The sequence below is a fragment of the Parus major genome, chromosome 4 (assembly GCF_001522545.3).
Source record: "Parus major isolate Abel chromosome 4, Parus_major1.1, whole genome shotgun sequence".
NCBI classification, from domain to species: Eukaryota; Metazoa; Chordata; class Aves; order Passeriformes; family Paridae; genus Parus; species Parus major.
The window spans coordinates 30,880,492-30,898,492 of record NC_031771.1 but is presented as its reverse complement, the minus strand read 5'-3'; the positions used below and the strand labels follow the sequence as shown (position 1 = coordinate 30,898,492).

Below are 18,001 nucleotides of genomic sequence, written 5' to 3'. Positions count from 1 at the left end.
GGACCATATACAATGTTCTAAATTTAGATAAATAACAGAGGCCAATACCTATTTTCTATCTTATTCTTCACAGCCTTCATAATGTCCTTTTTTACTACTGAAGCACATTGATCAAAAGTATCAGCTGAATTACCAAATCCTCCTTCTAAAGTTGAGAAGGTGGCAATATGTACTAACAGACATATTTTTCCCACTCCAGTTTGGATCATTTTGATTTTTATATTCAATAGCTTTTCTACTTAATTGTGTCTATCCTATGTGGCATCTGAAGCCATTCATTTACATCTTATCAGAACCAAACCAACACCACTGATGCTCAACCATTCCACCCCAAGCCCCCAAAAGAAGAAAATAATTCAGCCCATTTTTTTTGTTCATTGCCCTTCTACTTGTAAAATACAGAAACTTGTAAAGAAAAATATTGTTTTGAGTAAATTAGTAGAGTTTAGACTCAGTTGTAGCATTTCCCTTAGAATACATTCCCTACAGCTCAAGTGCACACCTTTTGTGCATCATTACTTAGTGTTCAAAAATGCACTAAAAGGATTTAAGCCAGTTTCCAGGTAACTTGTCTAACATGTTTGATCCAGCTCAGAGGCTGAAAAAAGTGACACATAATTACTTAAGAACTCTTGTCATCTCATGTAGAGTCTTTGAAGCCCTTTATTTAGGCAAAGATTAGATGTTTGAAAGTGTGCTTGCACTGGCACACATATAAGAATTGATGAGGGCTTGTGGGATCATTGCACCAGTTTTCACAAGGCAGGCAGCCAGCAGACCAATCAAGTCTAAAATGAGAAATAGGATACAGGCCTTTCAGGGTGTCATCTGGCCAATTTCCTCCATGTCTCACTGTTAAAATGTGTCAGAATACATATAGGATTTCAAGGTTTTCTTAAGGCCCATATTAATCACCCAAGTTAGGAGCACCTTTTTTCCTAAAATCAAATTTAAAAGTCAATGAGTACACTATAAATACTTCCCAGATGCCCCTCACTGCAAAATGTGGCTTCTTTCCAATTCAAAGAACTTTAATGTGATAATTTTCAACACTGGTGCATTTCCTTCTATGTAAGGAAATAAAGCTGCTAAATTTTCTTTGTGTGATGGTAAACATGCCAGCTACTTAAAGCTTAACATAACATACTTGGGTCAAAAAAATAGGTAAGAATATTTATTGAGGAAAATATTTCAATATTGTACTATAAGCCTGCAAATTTATACATTAAAAACTGAAGGAGATAATCTAGCACCTTCACTATAAGGTGTAGAAACTAAATCTCATGACCTTCCTCTTACTCATTCTGTAGAAACGAAAAATAAAAAGGTTTATACCTAACTTACCCCAGATCCACAAAATCGACCAAGTCTCACTGCTGTCTTATCATGACCATCAAAAAGCTCCACATAATCATAGCCACAGTCTGCCTCTTCCTCAACCTCGAAAGTCTGGAACATCAACTCGACGCGAGAGCCGCGCTCGGCCACCAGCAGCCAGTCGCAGTCTGCCTGGACCGGGTAGTTGTTATCACCAAACTGGGCGTGCGAGTACAGGTCCTTGGGCTTGAGTTCGGCTTTCAACCGACCACCACACTCTAAATGGAGAGAAAAAAGAGATGAAGAAGCTCATTCAGTACAAATCTATGTTTTCTTGTCATAGATGCCCAGTCTCATTCAGGCTGAGTGCATTCTAACGCTGCAAGCAGGTCAACCAAGCTGAGAGCAAAGTACTGCACAGTACGACTGTACCCCAATCTGAGTTTTCTTATATAAGCTCTCTTCTATAACTAGAGAGACCTGAACATAGTTCACCATATTCAAGTGAAAGACAAAGACAGGGAGCACCAAAGGAATGTGGCTTTAGCAGTATGACAGTCTTTGGGTAGGCACTGGAAAGGTTCCTGTGGCCAGCAAGGCAGTGGCTGTAAGGGTACCCACATTTCAGTGGTGATGCTTCCACAGCAGTTAATGACACCATTTGCAAGTGACAGGGGAGGGATCAACTCCAGCACACATATAATCAGTGATTGAGTGCAAAACTCTTTTGTTTTACGGTAGTGTCAGCTTTAACCACAACTTAGCACCAGTTCAATACAAAACACCACCGCAAAGTTGTGACCTTGTTTGCTGTGCATTTCATGAGCAAGTCTTTCTCTGCAAAAGAGTGGGCTAGGAGAAAGCTACTGCTACCAGAGAAAGTCTTGTAGCTGAAAGCTTGCTCTTGAGGCAAGCCTTCGGCAAGAGAGCCATGCCTTTTGTCAAAACCATTGTTTTAGCATAAATCTCTGCTTGTACGCAGTTGCAAAATGGATGTAGGCCTTTAGAGCTTGTTTATAACTGCTCAAAGAGTTTAAATATGACTGAGTTTTAGTGCATATGTGAATAAGGTGTACAATAAATAAATAAAAGTGTTACTAGAACCCAATGAAGAGCAGATGAAAATTGTACTTAAGAGAAAAAACACTTTGTTTCCAAAATGCATCATATTTCCAAATGGTGGGTGGAGGCATTTTTACTTTACATGTACACAGATTGCAATACAAACAGAATAATTTCATTTTGGTTTCTCATCAAGAACAAATGTCTCACAGCACTTGATAAAAACATCAAGTGCAAATGAGCTTTAACAAAATACCGAGACTCACAAGTTTAGATATCATTTTTATAAATAAACAAACAGATAATTTTATCTACATTTAAAAATATATAGTATTATTGACTGATCATTTTAGAGTAAACTAAAACAAACAGCAAGATTTAAGTCTTTCTAAACTTTGGTGAAGAGACACTTTGAATTTTACTTCATGGACTCCACCCACACTAAACATGACCTATTGCACTATTACATTGTGAGGAGTCACATTTCAGCTGAGAGTTGATAATGGTAATGACCAAATCCTTGCTCTTTAAAAAGAGTGATTTTTTTTTCTTAATAGGGAAATGAAGGAATAAAACCAGGAAATAAAAATTATGTAAGTAACCTGTTATGCATTGTCAATTCAATATGGAATTTTTCGCTCTTAAGGAACAAATAGGAGCACATGATAAAAAATGGTCAAGAAAGACAGTTCAAACAGTTATTTCTCATTGATATTCTTATTTACTGTTTATTCTCCCTATTCTGAATTCCATTTGCTTCCTTTTTTGTTGTTGTTTTGTGGTTTTTGTTTTGTTTGGGCTTTTTGCTGTTCTTTTAGGGCCTTGTTTGTTTGTTAGGGTTGGTTTTTTTCGTTGAGTGGAGAGGGGGTTGTTTTTGGTTTATTTTTTGTTTTTCTGGACTCTTGCCAATATTAGGAACATCTCCCTGCCTCAGACACCAAACAGCTGCAAACAAGACAACTTTTAATGAACTGTCTGCATTCTTTCCCTCTGCTTGTTACAGAGGACAGGAGCTTAAAGGAAAGTTGTAGCCATACAACCACAGAAAATGGCAATTCCTGTTCCCCTGCCCTTCTCTCACAGATTATAGCCTCATATTTTAGAATAGAAATTACAAGCCAAATTTTCATTTTCTTAAGAATTAAGCTGCAGTTTCAGAAGTCTGCTTCCAGCCTGCACAAGGAGGCACTGTGCTGGGACATGTGGGCCAGGCACAGAGCAGAGCAGAGTCACGCAGCTCCGCTTGCTCAGCCTTGGTACCAGAGCTAACCCATCACAGTTCCCACTGTGCAGGCACCGCTGCCCTGCTGCAGGCAGGATGTATGCCTCTGACTGTAAGGAAATATGTCCAGCTTGTAAAATTATGGTGATCTGGTAGCTTCAGCAAAAGACTCTTTATAGATCAGCCAAGGCACAAAAACCCTCTCATGTTTCATGACCTTTCTGGGGACTTTTAGGCTTCTTACAAACATAAGAACGGATCGAGCAGTAGTTTCCTGACTGTTTAACAAGCCAGACAGTTGGGAAAAGCTTAAACACCATCTGAACTAATGAAACAAGATTATAAATTTGATTCAGCACTCCCATACTGAATTATTACAGCTATTCTGGAAGTAACACAGGCCTCTAAACTAAGTGACATCTGAGATATCCAAATTTGTTTGAGACATCCTCCCAGCACTGGCAAATATGAACAGGACCTACAGTAGATCTGCAACCTCCGAGAGCAGTGGCTGGAAGCCAGGCACCATAAATGAAGCTGTCCAGAAGAGAGCTAGATGCCTGAGTTAGGGCAGATAGATCACTCCCTGAGCAATGATGTTTAATGTTCTGGCAGGAGCACTTCTATGAATTCCTCTTGGATGGGTTATGCCTTTTCTGAGAGGGGAAAATATGACAGAATCTTCTAAAACTCCTTTGCACTTTCGAAACAGCATTTTATAAGTTTTGCTCCACCCAAAGAAGCTTTTCTATTCAGTTTTTTTAAACGTTACTGTATTTGCTGCTACATTTTTATCCTGTTTTCTGAAATATTAAATGGAAATTTTGAAACTGGATAGCGCTTCAAGCCAAAAAGTGTCATAGAAGGGAAATCAACATCATCGACAACCAGTGACTACTGGAATAATGAGGGGCCATTAAATCATGCAGATGCCAGGAATGCAGCAGCAGAGACAGCTCTGGGCATAGAATCCAGCTACTCATTCACTGCTGTTGTGTTACACCAGTCCTTTCACTGAGTTCTGCCAACATGTTACAAGTGACAGGAGCAGTGTCCTCGGCACTCCCTGGGTCAAACACAACCTTCTTTTGCAGACCATCAAATATTATTATTATTATTAAATAATAATTATAAATAAATAGTAATAGTTTACTTCCATTGCACACCATCAATTATTCCTTTCTAGAAAAGATGAACTAAGGGAATACAATCCTCTGCCCGTACACTTGTTAGGTACCTGTTCATTCACACATGTGCCCACAGCACAAATTCTCACAGAATTCTCACAGAGCATTCGTGTTTGGCTCAAGACTGGAGGAACATGCTGCAAGACCTGAGTTGTCCCTCATTCAAGCACTACCTCCAGGTACATGCCCAGTGATGAGGGTGTATCTCAAGGAGCAGTCTGTGCAACAGCAGCTGACAGAAATCAATATCCTCTCTTAAGGATGTAAATATTGTCATTTTTTATTACATTCTTAAAATCTGGGCAGATTCTATTTTTCTCCGTTTCTCAGAAAAGCACATGCTTGTCCATGCTGTAAATGTTTTTATATTTAAGGCACATAAAACTCAGCAGATGTGAGGGAAAATTCAGCAAGTCATAACAAAATTTGCAATCTTTAGAATTTAGGGAGTATACATCTGAATTTTATTCACATACTGACTGCTCTAATTCTGCAAACTGAAAGTGAGGACAATAAATGAGACAGCAGTTTTACAACACCTGTTCTAACTTTTAACTATATACCCTGAAGTAATTAAAAATGGGTTATTATTATCTATTTTTTCATCTAAGGGAAAATGTTACTGTAGTAGGAAAGGCAAAACACTTCATGCTTGTAAAAGAGGATTTTCCACAAGAAAAACAAACTAAATTACAAGTATCTACTTTCACTTTCAAGGCCCAGATCATAAAGATTTCATATCATGTTGTCTACTCTCTTTCTCTGAAAGGGAAATTAAATTACTAAAGATTTTGAATTATTCAGAACAAATCAGAAGGAAAAAAAGACAAAATGCCAGCATTGATATACATGAGGATTTTTTTAGATGAGCATTACACATCAACTTGATGGATACTTTAGCTAATATCATATTACATTAACAGTGACTCATCACCTTGGTTATTCTATTAGTAACTATTACCTGTCATTAAACCTTATCTCCTAGCAGATATATTTATGAAATATTATCTGAATTATTTATTGCCTGCATAAATAAGAATGAACTCTGGAAAGACAGACATTATAATTGAAGATTAAAATAAAGGCCAAGAAACCCCAAATCCCCTTGTTTTACTTCAGGCACTGGATGTTCAGAGCTTCAGCACTAGAGGCCACTGTAAGCCAAGCAACACCGGGGGGAAAAATCTGAACGCTGAAAATGTCACAAAAACTCTCTTAATGCAATTACAAACCACTGTTTCCAACTTCAGTGACTTCTGCCAAACAAGAAAATTGAATGGTAAATATGAAGAACATTATATTCTAAAGGTCCTGTGAAAGCCTTCAATGTTGTTCTTTTCTTATTCTTCTTTGGTTTGTCTTTCCTTTTAAGCACTACAGGAAAGAAATATCTGTTTACATGAAACCCAGGTTTTTGTTTAAGTTAGAACAGGAAAGCAATGGAAGTGCACCACATGTCCCAGTTAAGCACTGTCATTACTGACACAGTGAAAAAATATTCAATCTTTTATGATCTCAGGTCATGAATCGTGAGGAACCTCATTTTTCATCTGACTTTGTTTCAACACCTTTTAATTTCTTACCTATGAGAGAAAAACAGGGAAAAAGCAATATCTAAAATATTAGAGAATATTTTCTGCAATCTCGAACTTTTCCTACTGGGCTTAAGGCTTCATTAGATACAGCTGTTACTCTGTGAACTCATCCCATTCCTACAAAAAAGGGTCTGTGTATCTACCACTAAACAACAGTGGGTAAGTTATTGGTAAAAAGCATGTCCTGATTTCTGACCTGTAGAGTGAGTTGCTTGGAAGCCTTTTCTTTGAACTGATGCATCAGAAATGAAGCGGAGAAACATTTTGTTTCCAGTAGCAATGAGAGGATCTGGTATTTTATTGCCACATAAGCGTCCCAGGATTGGCGATTTTTCACTTTCACCATCAAACACTTCCAAGTGGTCATAAGCACATTCTTGATGTTGTTCTATTTCAAATTCATTGAATGTCTAGGGAAAAAATAGAGTAAAATTACCCACTGTGGGTTGTATTTACACAGCACATACATACATATATATATATATATATATAAATATGCTTTAGGATACAAGGATGCAGTTAAAATGTCAGATGTAACATTACTGTCTGTACAAGCCTGTAGATTTGAACAACATTGATCTTGAGAAAATGGAATAAAAGTTAAGACACTGAACTTCAAGGGTGCAACATCCTTCATACAGAAAGGCATTAGAATCTTTATAACCAACTACTACCCATAAGAGAGTATTAAATCTAGAATACTGCTGCCTTTCTGCTGAATTTTAACTGTTTTTAGGATTATTCCAAATTTCACAGAGCATTCAAAACAGCAGAAAGTCAGAAATTATTGCTTCCTTGCAGAGTTAAGAACTGATTGAAACATCTGCAAAACATAATGGCTCCCCCCACCCTTTTTTAAAACCTACTTCACACTGCAACTAAAGCCTCTGAGAATGACTTTTCCCCATGAAGGTTTATTCATTAGTTATATTTTCTAATCTATTATCTAGAAATCTATTTTTTTTATTACAACTTAATGATGTTTTAGGTTTCACCCTTCATGCTAAGGTCACATTTTTGCTAGAAAAAGCATTGTGAAAAATAATAAAATTGTGTTAATTGTTCATTAGAACAAACTTCAGGCATTTCCAAAAAGTGTATGCCATGCCTAATAGGGACTGTTAACATGCATACAACCTGCATTTCAGATCTGGAAGAGACTAGAATGATGTAAACAAACTTATTTCAAGGGGACATCTAAGATTTTTCAGATAAGACTTTTTTGACCAGGGCTAAATTTCAACAACAACATTGAAGCTTAATATCTTAATTTCCCCTCATGTAGACACTGTGAAAGCAGTATACATCTTTGTGAATTTTGTATAGAACAACTTACAATTTAAGGTGAAATTCAAAGTCTATTTTGTTCAACAAAATAGCATAAAAACACCAAGTACACATGATTTCATAAATAACCATACAGATGTTTATAAAAATAAAACAAAACAGAAAGCCCCAAACAAAACCCCATAACCCAAACAGAAAAGGATTAAGAAACAATAATTAAAAAGAATAAAACTGAACTATTAAATACTGAGCAAATATCACTATTAAGCATTCTCTCTGGTACACTGTAACAAATCTGACCCACCAAAATCACTTGTGGAACACAGAGTGTGAAAGGCAATGGGAATTTATATTTAGAGCTGACCTAAAGAATATGATAAAGAGCTAACACAATTTTTTTTTTTCCAGAAGAACTTCAATATTTGGAATAACACTTGTTTTTTGTGAAGAGCTGTGTGGATGCAGATCCATCCCACTGTAAAAGTTTGAGGTTTACATTCAGGGACTGAAACTGCAGAGGCAATGAAAACAGCTGTACTGCAGTTGCTCCTACTGCTCTTAAATTGTGGTCAGCCATCCTACTTTTATGATGCCAACTATGTGTTGTCATTTATACCCAAATAAAATCCAATGGATTAAGAAAACCCCAGAAAGCTGAGAGACTAACTCTCAGTAAGGGAGTTTATTAAACACAGTGTTGAGTAAAGCCAGCCTGGAATCAATGGGAGCAATAGGATGATCCAAAGGCAGCCTGCAGAAATTAGTTTTCTTTTAGAGGAAAATTTTATCTGTTTTGTTCACTTCTCAACAGCATGAAGAGAAAACCCAACAAAACTAACACTCTCCAGGAAGCATATCTCAACTATGAAGTGTAAGACACACTAATTATTTTTCATATTTAGCTTCTTACTGGGATTCCTAAGACTGCAGAAGCACAGGTATATGTTTCATTGTGTCCCTCAAACATGACCAGAAAAAGTCCTAAATCTGTTGTGGGTATAGCAGTCGTTTCTAGCAATTACAAAGAGAATGCAAGGAACTTGCTTTTTACAGGAAAATCAGATCTTAATATGCATAATATTTTAAAATCTCAAAATGCCTGATATTTTAAAACATCCAAACACTCCAGTTTTTAAAAATCAGCCAGTTCCTTGCAGGTTTGAAAGAGGAGAACTAACACAAACTTCCCTTAAACATAACTAAATAGTTGTTGCCAACAGAGTTCACAAATGATCTAACAAAGTTGGTAGTATAATCAAATCACACCCTCTCTTCCTGGGACAAATACTTTTGAATTCCTACCTCACCATGACTATTTTAATCCCATGTGGTTTGTCTCCTTAGTGGGAATGGTGTTCAGAGAGGTTACATACAGCTTCTGACCATCCAGCCCCTTTCTATCTACACCACTCCACCAAGTAGATGTGTTGGTGGCACTTCGGGACAGCTGCCTGGATGGGACACTTAAGTCTGTCTTTTGGAAACATCCGGCTGATTAGCTCATGAAAATCAGTCTCTCTACTCCGTACATTTTCAAAGCCACCTTTATTTACATGTTTCATTTAAAAGTTCTGAAGTGCATATCCTTTCTTCCATAGGCTTCTTAATTATTGCACCAAATACTTGAATTTAGCCTGTGCAGGAAGAGGCTTTTCAATGATTAGTAGAGTGAGGGCAATAACAACAAAAGATTAGTTTCTATAGGCACACCCTTCTCAAAAAAGAAAGTACAGCCTCACAACTCATGTGGTTTGTTACCATGCAGTAACCAATTCTCTTCTTGTTCAATTTGAGGAAGAAAACTAAGAAAAGTAAACTTAAATACAGCATGAAAGAAAAAATAATGATCCATTGTGGAATTATGGTATTAATATTATCCATATGGGACCTTGTTGTACTACACGACTTAAAGATATTATACACACATCATTTAGCAATTGACCCTAGTGGCTTGCACAGAAGAGCAGATCTCAGACTCTAAATCTTGGAGATATTGTTGAAAATTCTATCTAGTAAAATTCTGTCAAATTTTCCAATTCCATTGTCAAAAACCAATTTTAAAAGAACTTTGCAAAGGAGATCATGAAAAATTTCACTGAAGATATCTGAATGTTGGAATTTTATCTGATGTGGGTATAAGTATTGGAAAAACTTCTACAGTTACATGCTGTATATACCTGGCTGGCTTTACTTTATTCACCCAGTATTAAGAATACTTTCTCAGAAGTAGCAGTATGAAGGCTGCCTGAATTAGCAACGTATTTTTCACCCTTGGAATGGACAGAGCATGCACACCACTCATTCTCCACCACCACCATCCCCTCCAGTACAGTTCAACTGTTTAACTTTTGGTGGACAGGGATCAATACACAATCCCACAGCAGCACCAGTAACAGGAGTGGTTTAGCCCCAGGGAGCAGCCAAGCCCCACACAGCTGCTTGCTCACTGCCCCATCAGTAGGCTGGGGAGAGAACTGGAAGTGTGAAAGATAGAAAACTTGTGGGCTAAGATAAAGACATTTTAATAGGTAAAGCAAAAGATGTACCCACAAGCAAAGCAAAACAAGGAATGAATTAACTGCTTCCAATGGGCAGGCAGGTGTTCAGCCATCACACAGGCTCCATCACATGTAAGGGGTGCTTGGGAAGGCAAGCACCATCACTCCAAATACCATCTCCTTCCTCCTCCTTCCCCCAGTTTGATATCCTGAGCATGATGGCATATAGTCTGGAATATCCCTGTGGTCAGTTGGGGTCACCTGTCCTGGCTGTCCCCCCCCAGTCTCCCATATACCCCAACTTCCTTGCCAGCAGAAAAAGCCTTGGTTCTGTGTAAGCCCTGCTTAGCAATAACAAAAACATCTCTGTATTATCAACACTGTTCAGCACAAATCCAAAACACAGGCCCCTACCAGCCACTGTGAATGAAATTAGCTCTATCCCAGCCAAAACCAAGACAAAGGGCTAGGGTTCAGCTAAGGTCAGTAGTTATGAGATTGCAATATACCTTTCATCCCTGCAAGAGTATTGGCTATTGCTTTTACCTCTGAAACAGAGACATCTCTCTCCTTAACTTTATTTGCTCCAAAACAGTTTAAAAATCAATTTATGAAGTTTAAATATATGTATTTGTTGTGGCTGATCTGCAAGTAAACTGCTGAAGAAATTCTGGGGCTGAGCTGAAAGCAAAAATCCCATGGACAGGACTGTGCCTCATACAGAGGCTACATAACCTCAGCAAACTTGCAAAGCTATCCAAGCTCTGGTAGGCCTGTCTTTGGACACCAGCACTGTCCTCAGCCAGCTGTACACAAAATTCACAAATCTACTGTGGGCTGCTCTTCTACTTATGTTAAAATTTGAGGCCACTTTTAAATGAGAAATCCAGATTCTCAGGGCTTTTGTATCCTTTTTCCTAAAAAAAGAAAAAAAAACCCAAACCAAACCAAAAAACCCCACCAAAACCAAAAACAAAACAAACAAAAAACACCCAAAAAAAACCAAACAAAAAAGTCCAAAACCAGGAAAACATGCATACATACATATGGACAGTTCATAACTCAAATTTTTGCTTTTTCTATATATTGGAATTTGTGTAAACGGCCTCTGCCACATTTGCCAAAACTCTGCACATATTTTATGAGTTGCAACAATGGTACAGTAAAGTCTGACAGGAGGAAAGTGTTCCTCCTGCCTTTGCTGTACAGAGTACTTCCAATCACCATAAACTTAAATCACAGCTCTGTGATATTGAGTAGTCCCTGTTGGCCAGAAATGGACAGGAGTCAGCAAGTTTTTTAAAATAGTTTTCCTCTGGGATGCAAACTGACAGCAAAGTTTAGTAACAGTTTTGTATCATTGAGCAGTCATTTGAGAAGCTGATTTGATGGAAGAAAAGCTAAAAGGGAAGGGAAGGCAGAGACTCACCAGTTTGACCCTCTGTCCAGGGGTGGCACTGATTTCCCACGTGCACTCCTTCCTGCTGGGATACTTGTCAGGCCAGTTGGGACTCGTGATGATGCCATTGGGACTGTGGATCTTCTGCTCACACTCAGCTGTGCCAACAGTGATAGCATCAGTTAGTCTGCACTCAGAGGTAGTCAAAAAGTACTGTTTTTGTCATGGCAGCCACTAAGTGGAAAGGATTTTTAGGAAGATAGGTAAGCATGCTTTTCCCCTCAGTCCTGGGTTTTAGAGCATTAACTCAGCATGTTTCTTTATGGATTATTGTGAAACATACACTGTTTACAATGTATGGCTTTTTTTTCAGAAAAAAAAATCTTATACAGGAATAAACATAAGATAAATATTAAAAATAAATCAAGTATTTTCCCATTCCCCCCATTCTACATTCAAGTAAGGGTATAAATCCATATGAAAAATCTCACTACACCAACTTGAAAGGAAATTTCTTGGACAATTTTTTTTTCTCTTCTTGGTAACTTTCAGTGCAGCTACAAAGTAATCAAACTGTAAAGCACAGTTTCGAGGTATACATATACACAACTTAAGAGCAGCTAAGACTAAACAGTGAATATCTACAAAGAACAACTTAGTCACTGACTTTGGAACTAAACCACTAATACCCAGAACTAAAAGAAGGCAGTTTTTGTATTTGGTTTTAACAATCTCAAATTGTGCTCTAAATATCAGAGAATTATTTGAAAATAAAATATTAGAGTAGGCATGCAGCATTTCCAAAACCAGTGAAAATGCAAATGATTCTCAAAGGGCATGTCTTTACTCTGAGATTAATTCCATGCTAGAAAACATTAAGATATTACAGCAGCTCACATGATATAGCACACTTGAGGTTCATTTGCAGAGAATTGAAATTCTACTGAAGTCACAAAGCCTATTGTTTCCTTGAAGGTAGCTACACCTTGAGAGAGCCAAGAGGAATAGAGATGCACAGGGCTTTGACTGGGACTTAGATTGTCTGAATATGTTGCCTAGAACAAACCCAGAAAGGATTGATATGGTTCCAACCTGGCTGTGGGGATACTAATTGCTTCTGATAGCAGCAAATCATGACTTTACCAGGCTTCTCTCCAGAAACTCTACCCCTGCCTTAGATAAATACTTTATCAGAGCTTTAAATAATCTACACTTCACAGAATTATTGAAAGTAGCACTCTGTGCCAATGATGGCAAGTTTTCCAAATTTCATTCCTGTGGACCTCAAACTCAGCCCACACAAATGCTGGGGATGGAGAGGATGGGAAAGGGGAGGGATGCTGTAGTGCTTCAGCCCAAATGTCTAAAAACCCCATTCCCAAGAACTTCTTTCCTTTATTTTGTTTGAAAGGAGAGCTGCAGAAAGCTTTCTGCAAGACAGCTGTGTAACCAACCACTCCAATGCCTTTCTACTCACCTTCCTTGCAGTCATGTTTGTTTTCATGTAGCACAAATCCATTCCGGCACTGGCAGACGTAGCTCCCTACCGTGTTGATGCACTCATGCTGGCAGCCACCATTGTCCTTTGAACACTCATCCTTGTCTACAAAACACACAACAAGCTCAGGTGAGCACACAGGGCCAGCAGACCCTGCTACCAAGAGGAGCACTGAGCCTGAGGCCGAGCAGGATGAGCTACAGCACAGTCACTCTTCCCAGTAAGGTACTTTTGTGGTGCCTCAGTTCTAGTCACTCTTTGCTCAGCCTGCAGCCTTGCACTGTGGCACAAAGAGTCTGTCTCATCTTTCTAGGAAATGACCACTCGTTCCTGAGGGAGAAGAACACTAGTAAAACAAACAAGCTAGAACAAAGGAGAAAAGATATTCACCAGCTTTTACTCTTTCAAGTGCTCTAGCTGGTAAAAGTTTCATAAATATCCAGTTTTGTTTTATTAAACAATGGTAGTGTAGTTTATGGACAACACAAATTCCAGCTTTGTACAAATTCCACAATTTAATGGTGATATCTTGAACATATAAAAGACTTCAACTTCTACACATTAAACATGTAAGAAGAGAAAGATTTCACATAACTTTTTCTAATAAGCTGGGCTTTTTTTCCCTCAGCAGAGTGACAGTGTGCATTTAATGAATCTGGACATTACAGAACATCACAAAAAGAAAAACATGTCAATGAAAGGAAAAAAGAGAAATTGGCATTAGTTACTTCAAGAGCTACAGTATAGCATGCAGTTCTGTTTATTAACATATAATCCTTCAAAAGAGCTTTTAGTGTGTTAGAAATAAAGCAGAGAGTAGTGGAGGAAATATGACCTGCATTAAACAGCTACAAATTCATTGCATGGACAAAAGCCAAACTAGATTAACAAGCTGTCATTGCAGCAAGAGGCCTCAGCTGCCACGCTTCTATGTCATTCAGCTGTTCTTGTTTTAGGTGAGGCTGGTCCCTTTAAAAGAGGCAGACTGCTCCTGACACGTATATACACATATACATGTGTATATATGTATATACATGTATATGTATACACATATGCATATATGTGTGCACATGCATATAACTATAAATGGACACATACACAGATGTATACATTCTTAGATACAAAAATATATGCATATAAATATATATAAACACACACATATTAAACCTCCCCTGTATTTTACTAAATGTGCCATCTCAACGTGCCCAAGTGAGGGGGAAAAAGAGTAAAGGAATTTTGGTCATCCCAGAGGTCTGGTTGCTGCGGGTTGGAATGCAGAACATTTACACCCTTCAGTCTTATTTACCTTGGAAAGCAGCAGTTAACATTATCTCCAAACAGGGCAACATGATATTTCAGACTTCAGCAGGTACAGCAAGAATTTCTACAGATTAGAAGCCACTATGGATAATTTAAGTCTCTTTTCATTGTCTTACTCATGCATTTTTTCCCCTGCCCTTACTGATGCTCATATTCAGTAACACAATTAAGGAAGTTTGCATTGTAATTGCATACAAGTCATCTTCCTCTGCCAAAATGCATTCAGCACTTGACCCATTGACTTGCAGGTCTTTCCATAAAAATCAGCCTCTACTTAAAATACAAGATGATAACATACATTTATAGGTAAATTCTGCAAGTCAGACCCAAGCATGCACTGCATTTTGTACTGTAAATCTCAAATCTGTTTGCATTAAAACTTTTTGGAAGCTTTCTGCACATATGAATGGATCTGAAGGTAAAGAAACAGTTGAAAACATAGATACCTCTTGGAACCACCCATTCGAAGAGATACTACTTGTCATTTTGATGATGGAAGGAAGCATAGAAACTCAACAATACACTATTTATGCATCTTGCTAAGCAAGTCCCTGAGGTAGCAAATCTATGCAATTTCAAACCCGTCTTAATTTTGCAAAAGCAAGCACTATCATAAATTAATTCCACAATGCAAGTGAAGAACAGTAACAAGCAGCTGAGAAATAGAACTAATATGAACGGAAGTCTTCAATATTCCCTCCTAAGCATTAGTTTGTAATTTTTCCACCAGAAATAAACAAAATAAAAGGAAGGCAAGCTCAAAATGCATTCAAATTAGGTTTTCAAGTACAGACTAGGAGGATAAATTCTAAATAAAAGCTCTGTCCATTTTCATCATCCACCAAACTCTGTGAAAACACTGAAAAGTATTTTAACGTTAGATGTGCTTATATTCCGTAAAATAATCTCCTAGGAGACAAGTGCACAAGCAAATTGTCCCATGTTGGATGTCCTCAGAAACGAAATAATGGACAGAAGGTGGAAAGGAGAAGTTTTGGAACACATTTGAACTACAATAATTACTTGTACATAGTTAATCAAGGATGCAACTGTTGAACAAGCCTTCCTCACACTTCATAATTGAGAACAGACTTTCTGTCAAATTGATTGCCCAGTTTAAAAATTTGTGAAAAAAAAAACCCCAACAACAATTAGTCTGTATTAGTTACAAGAACAAATGTTTTGCCATGTAAAAACAAAGCCATTTGTTATGCTGACAGATGGAAATGAGTCCCCCCAATTTTGAATGGATACTTTCTTTCTTTTCTCATTTCAGTACTCAGAAGGAAAGATCCATTCTCAAGAAAATGAGAGATTGAATCATTCTGAGAGATTGAATCATTCTGAGGACAAATGGTCATACCTCTGAGACCCTCAGAGGCCACCAGTCTGTGAATAATACGTACTCGGCGTGAAGGGACTTGCATTAAGTCCTTGCAAGATTCAAAAACAAAAATTTTCTCTTTGCAGGCAGCTTTCTTGTCTGTGGAATAAAAGGTACCAGGATGGCACCAGAGATGAGTTTGTGTTCAAGGCTAGAAACATTCTTTCTCTTTTTAACTGCTCAATGAATCACCCCCCAAGAAAAGGTGTCCCAACAAACCTCATTTTTACATTACATCAGAATCCATGTATATTTTGAATGTTTATGCAAAGAATCAATCATGTTTCTTTAAAACACTGAAGTCTGAAACTTATGAAAAAAGGAAGCAATTTAATGTCAAACTATGACTAATCCTTAGGTTATCTTCTCAGAAAATCAAAGAAAAAAAAAATAAGGGTATTTAAATATATATATAGCTATTATTATTATCCTTTTGGAGTTATTTAATATATCTGTAGTCTTACAGTGTGCTGAGTCCTGCAGGGACTTACTCCTAAGTCTCGGTCGTATAACAAAAGCAGGAGACAGAGGAGGACAGAAGAAACACAGAGGGAGAAGAATAAAAACCTAATAATTGGAAGTTTTTTTTCTTTAGAAGCCAAATATCTAATTCCAAGAAGTTTTATTAAAAGGTTTTTTTAAAAAATAATATAGAGTGACACCCTAAGTTTCCTCTCTTTATCAGAGAAACTTGATTATAAATATACAATAGAGTCTCTGTAGAGCAGCTAGATCCCTGCAGACTCCTAACTGAACTTCCTTCAGAACTCTCCCATCAAATGTAAATTTTACAGAACACTGAGAAAATTTTTTTTTTCTCACTCTCCAGTAGAACCTGTCTGGCCGTTAACACTATTTTACAGCCAAAAATATAATTACATGTTGTCTTGTAACAACATAAATACCTTCCTAATGCAGGTCATCTGCTGCCCTGTGTCACTGTTTGCTTTCACAGTTTATCACAGCAGGTTTCAACCATCCAAAAACTGCTTTCTGTCGTCTAAGCTGGAGCTGGGCCATCCTTTTTCATCTCTAACTGTGGTGCAGAATTCATTGCCAAAAGAGTTGCTGAAGAAAAGAGTAGATCTTTGGCTGTGCTTGAGGAACATTTTACAGTTCCTAATCTTTACACTAATTTGACTTATCCACCCTTCTACCTTGCTGAGCATTGCATATGCCCTTTACTGGTGAACAGAGTGTAAGGTGCAGTGTTTTACTCATTACATCTTTTTTCATTATGTATGTCTTTATGACTAAGTGCTTACACATCTGTTGTGACTTAATTAATAAAATTGGTAAATCCCAGCAATCAAGTGTGTATTTCTGCTCAGATATCACTCTAAAATTATTGGATTCTGAAGATTAATATACATATAAACAGACAAAAAACCCAACACTTCATCAGCTTAAACATTATGTCATCAACTCCCAAAAGACACAATACTTGAAGTCTCAAGTCTGCTCTTCACTGACAGATCAATAGTGTATTATGCCCACATTAAGGAATTCAGGGATAAGAAAGTAACAGTGTTTTCTGACATTCCTAAGATCTCTGATTAATTATTTGGAGATTACATCTTCTTTTTAGATACCTTAAGTTCAGAAGTTTTATTTGTCTCAAGCATTATAAAATTTGTTTTAATCAGAAAACATTGTTAAACAGGGAAAGCCAGATGACACAGAAGAATGGAATCTGCTATAAATTATAAAAAATGGAAGATAGTTGAGAAAGAATAAAATTAAATACTTGTATTCAGGTATTTGAACTCATATCAAATGCTGGCAGGAAGGAATTATGAAGCACTCAGTAAATTTATACACTTACAGATTCAAAGATTTTTACATCAAACTTTTTTTTTTTTGGAAAGGGATTAAATATATACCATATCTAGGACATATCACACATTTCTATTAATTAAAAAACACATTAGTTCAAAACTATCCCTGACTAAAGAATTTAGTTTGTGATCAATGACATCACTTAAACATTTCTTCTGTAAACCACCTTGTGAAGGAAAGGAAAGAACATTTCATTCAGGACTGAAGTATATAAGGGAAATATCAGTTCTGAAGAATTACAACCCAATATTTTGTAATCCATGACCTTTCAGTCTAGTCTTTCCCCAAGATACAGCACTGGTGGAACCCACTCATTTAAAAAAAAGTCATTTGAGCAAAATAAATAAAAGCATGTATTTGTTTGAAACTAAAATTTAACTGACTATAGATGTA

At 37.2% G+C, this 18,001-nt stretch overlaps 1 protein-coding gene across 1 annotated transcript in view; it reads right to left on the bottom strand.

Moving 5' to 3' along the window:
- TLL1 (tolloid like 1) overlaps positions 1–18,001 on the bottom strand; it is a 127,734-nt gene that overhangs the window by 2,657 nt on the left and 107,076 nt on the right. The window contains exons 17-20 of the mRNA XM_033513737.1: positions 13,045–13,170; positions 11,598–11,725; positions 6,580–6,793; positions 1,345–1,595 (exon numbers count right to left, since the gene is read on the bottom strand). Coding sequence (XP_033369628.1) covers positions 1,345–1,595; positions 6,580–6,793; positions 11,598–11,725; positions 13,045–13,170 — 719 coding nt within the window. The remainder of the gene's footprint in view (positions 1–1,344; positions 1,596–6,579; positions 6,794–11,597; positions 11,726–13,044; positions 13,171–18,001) is intronic.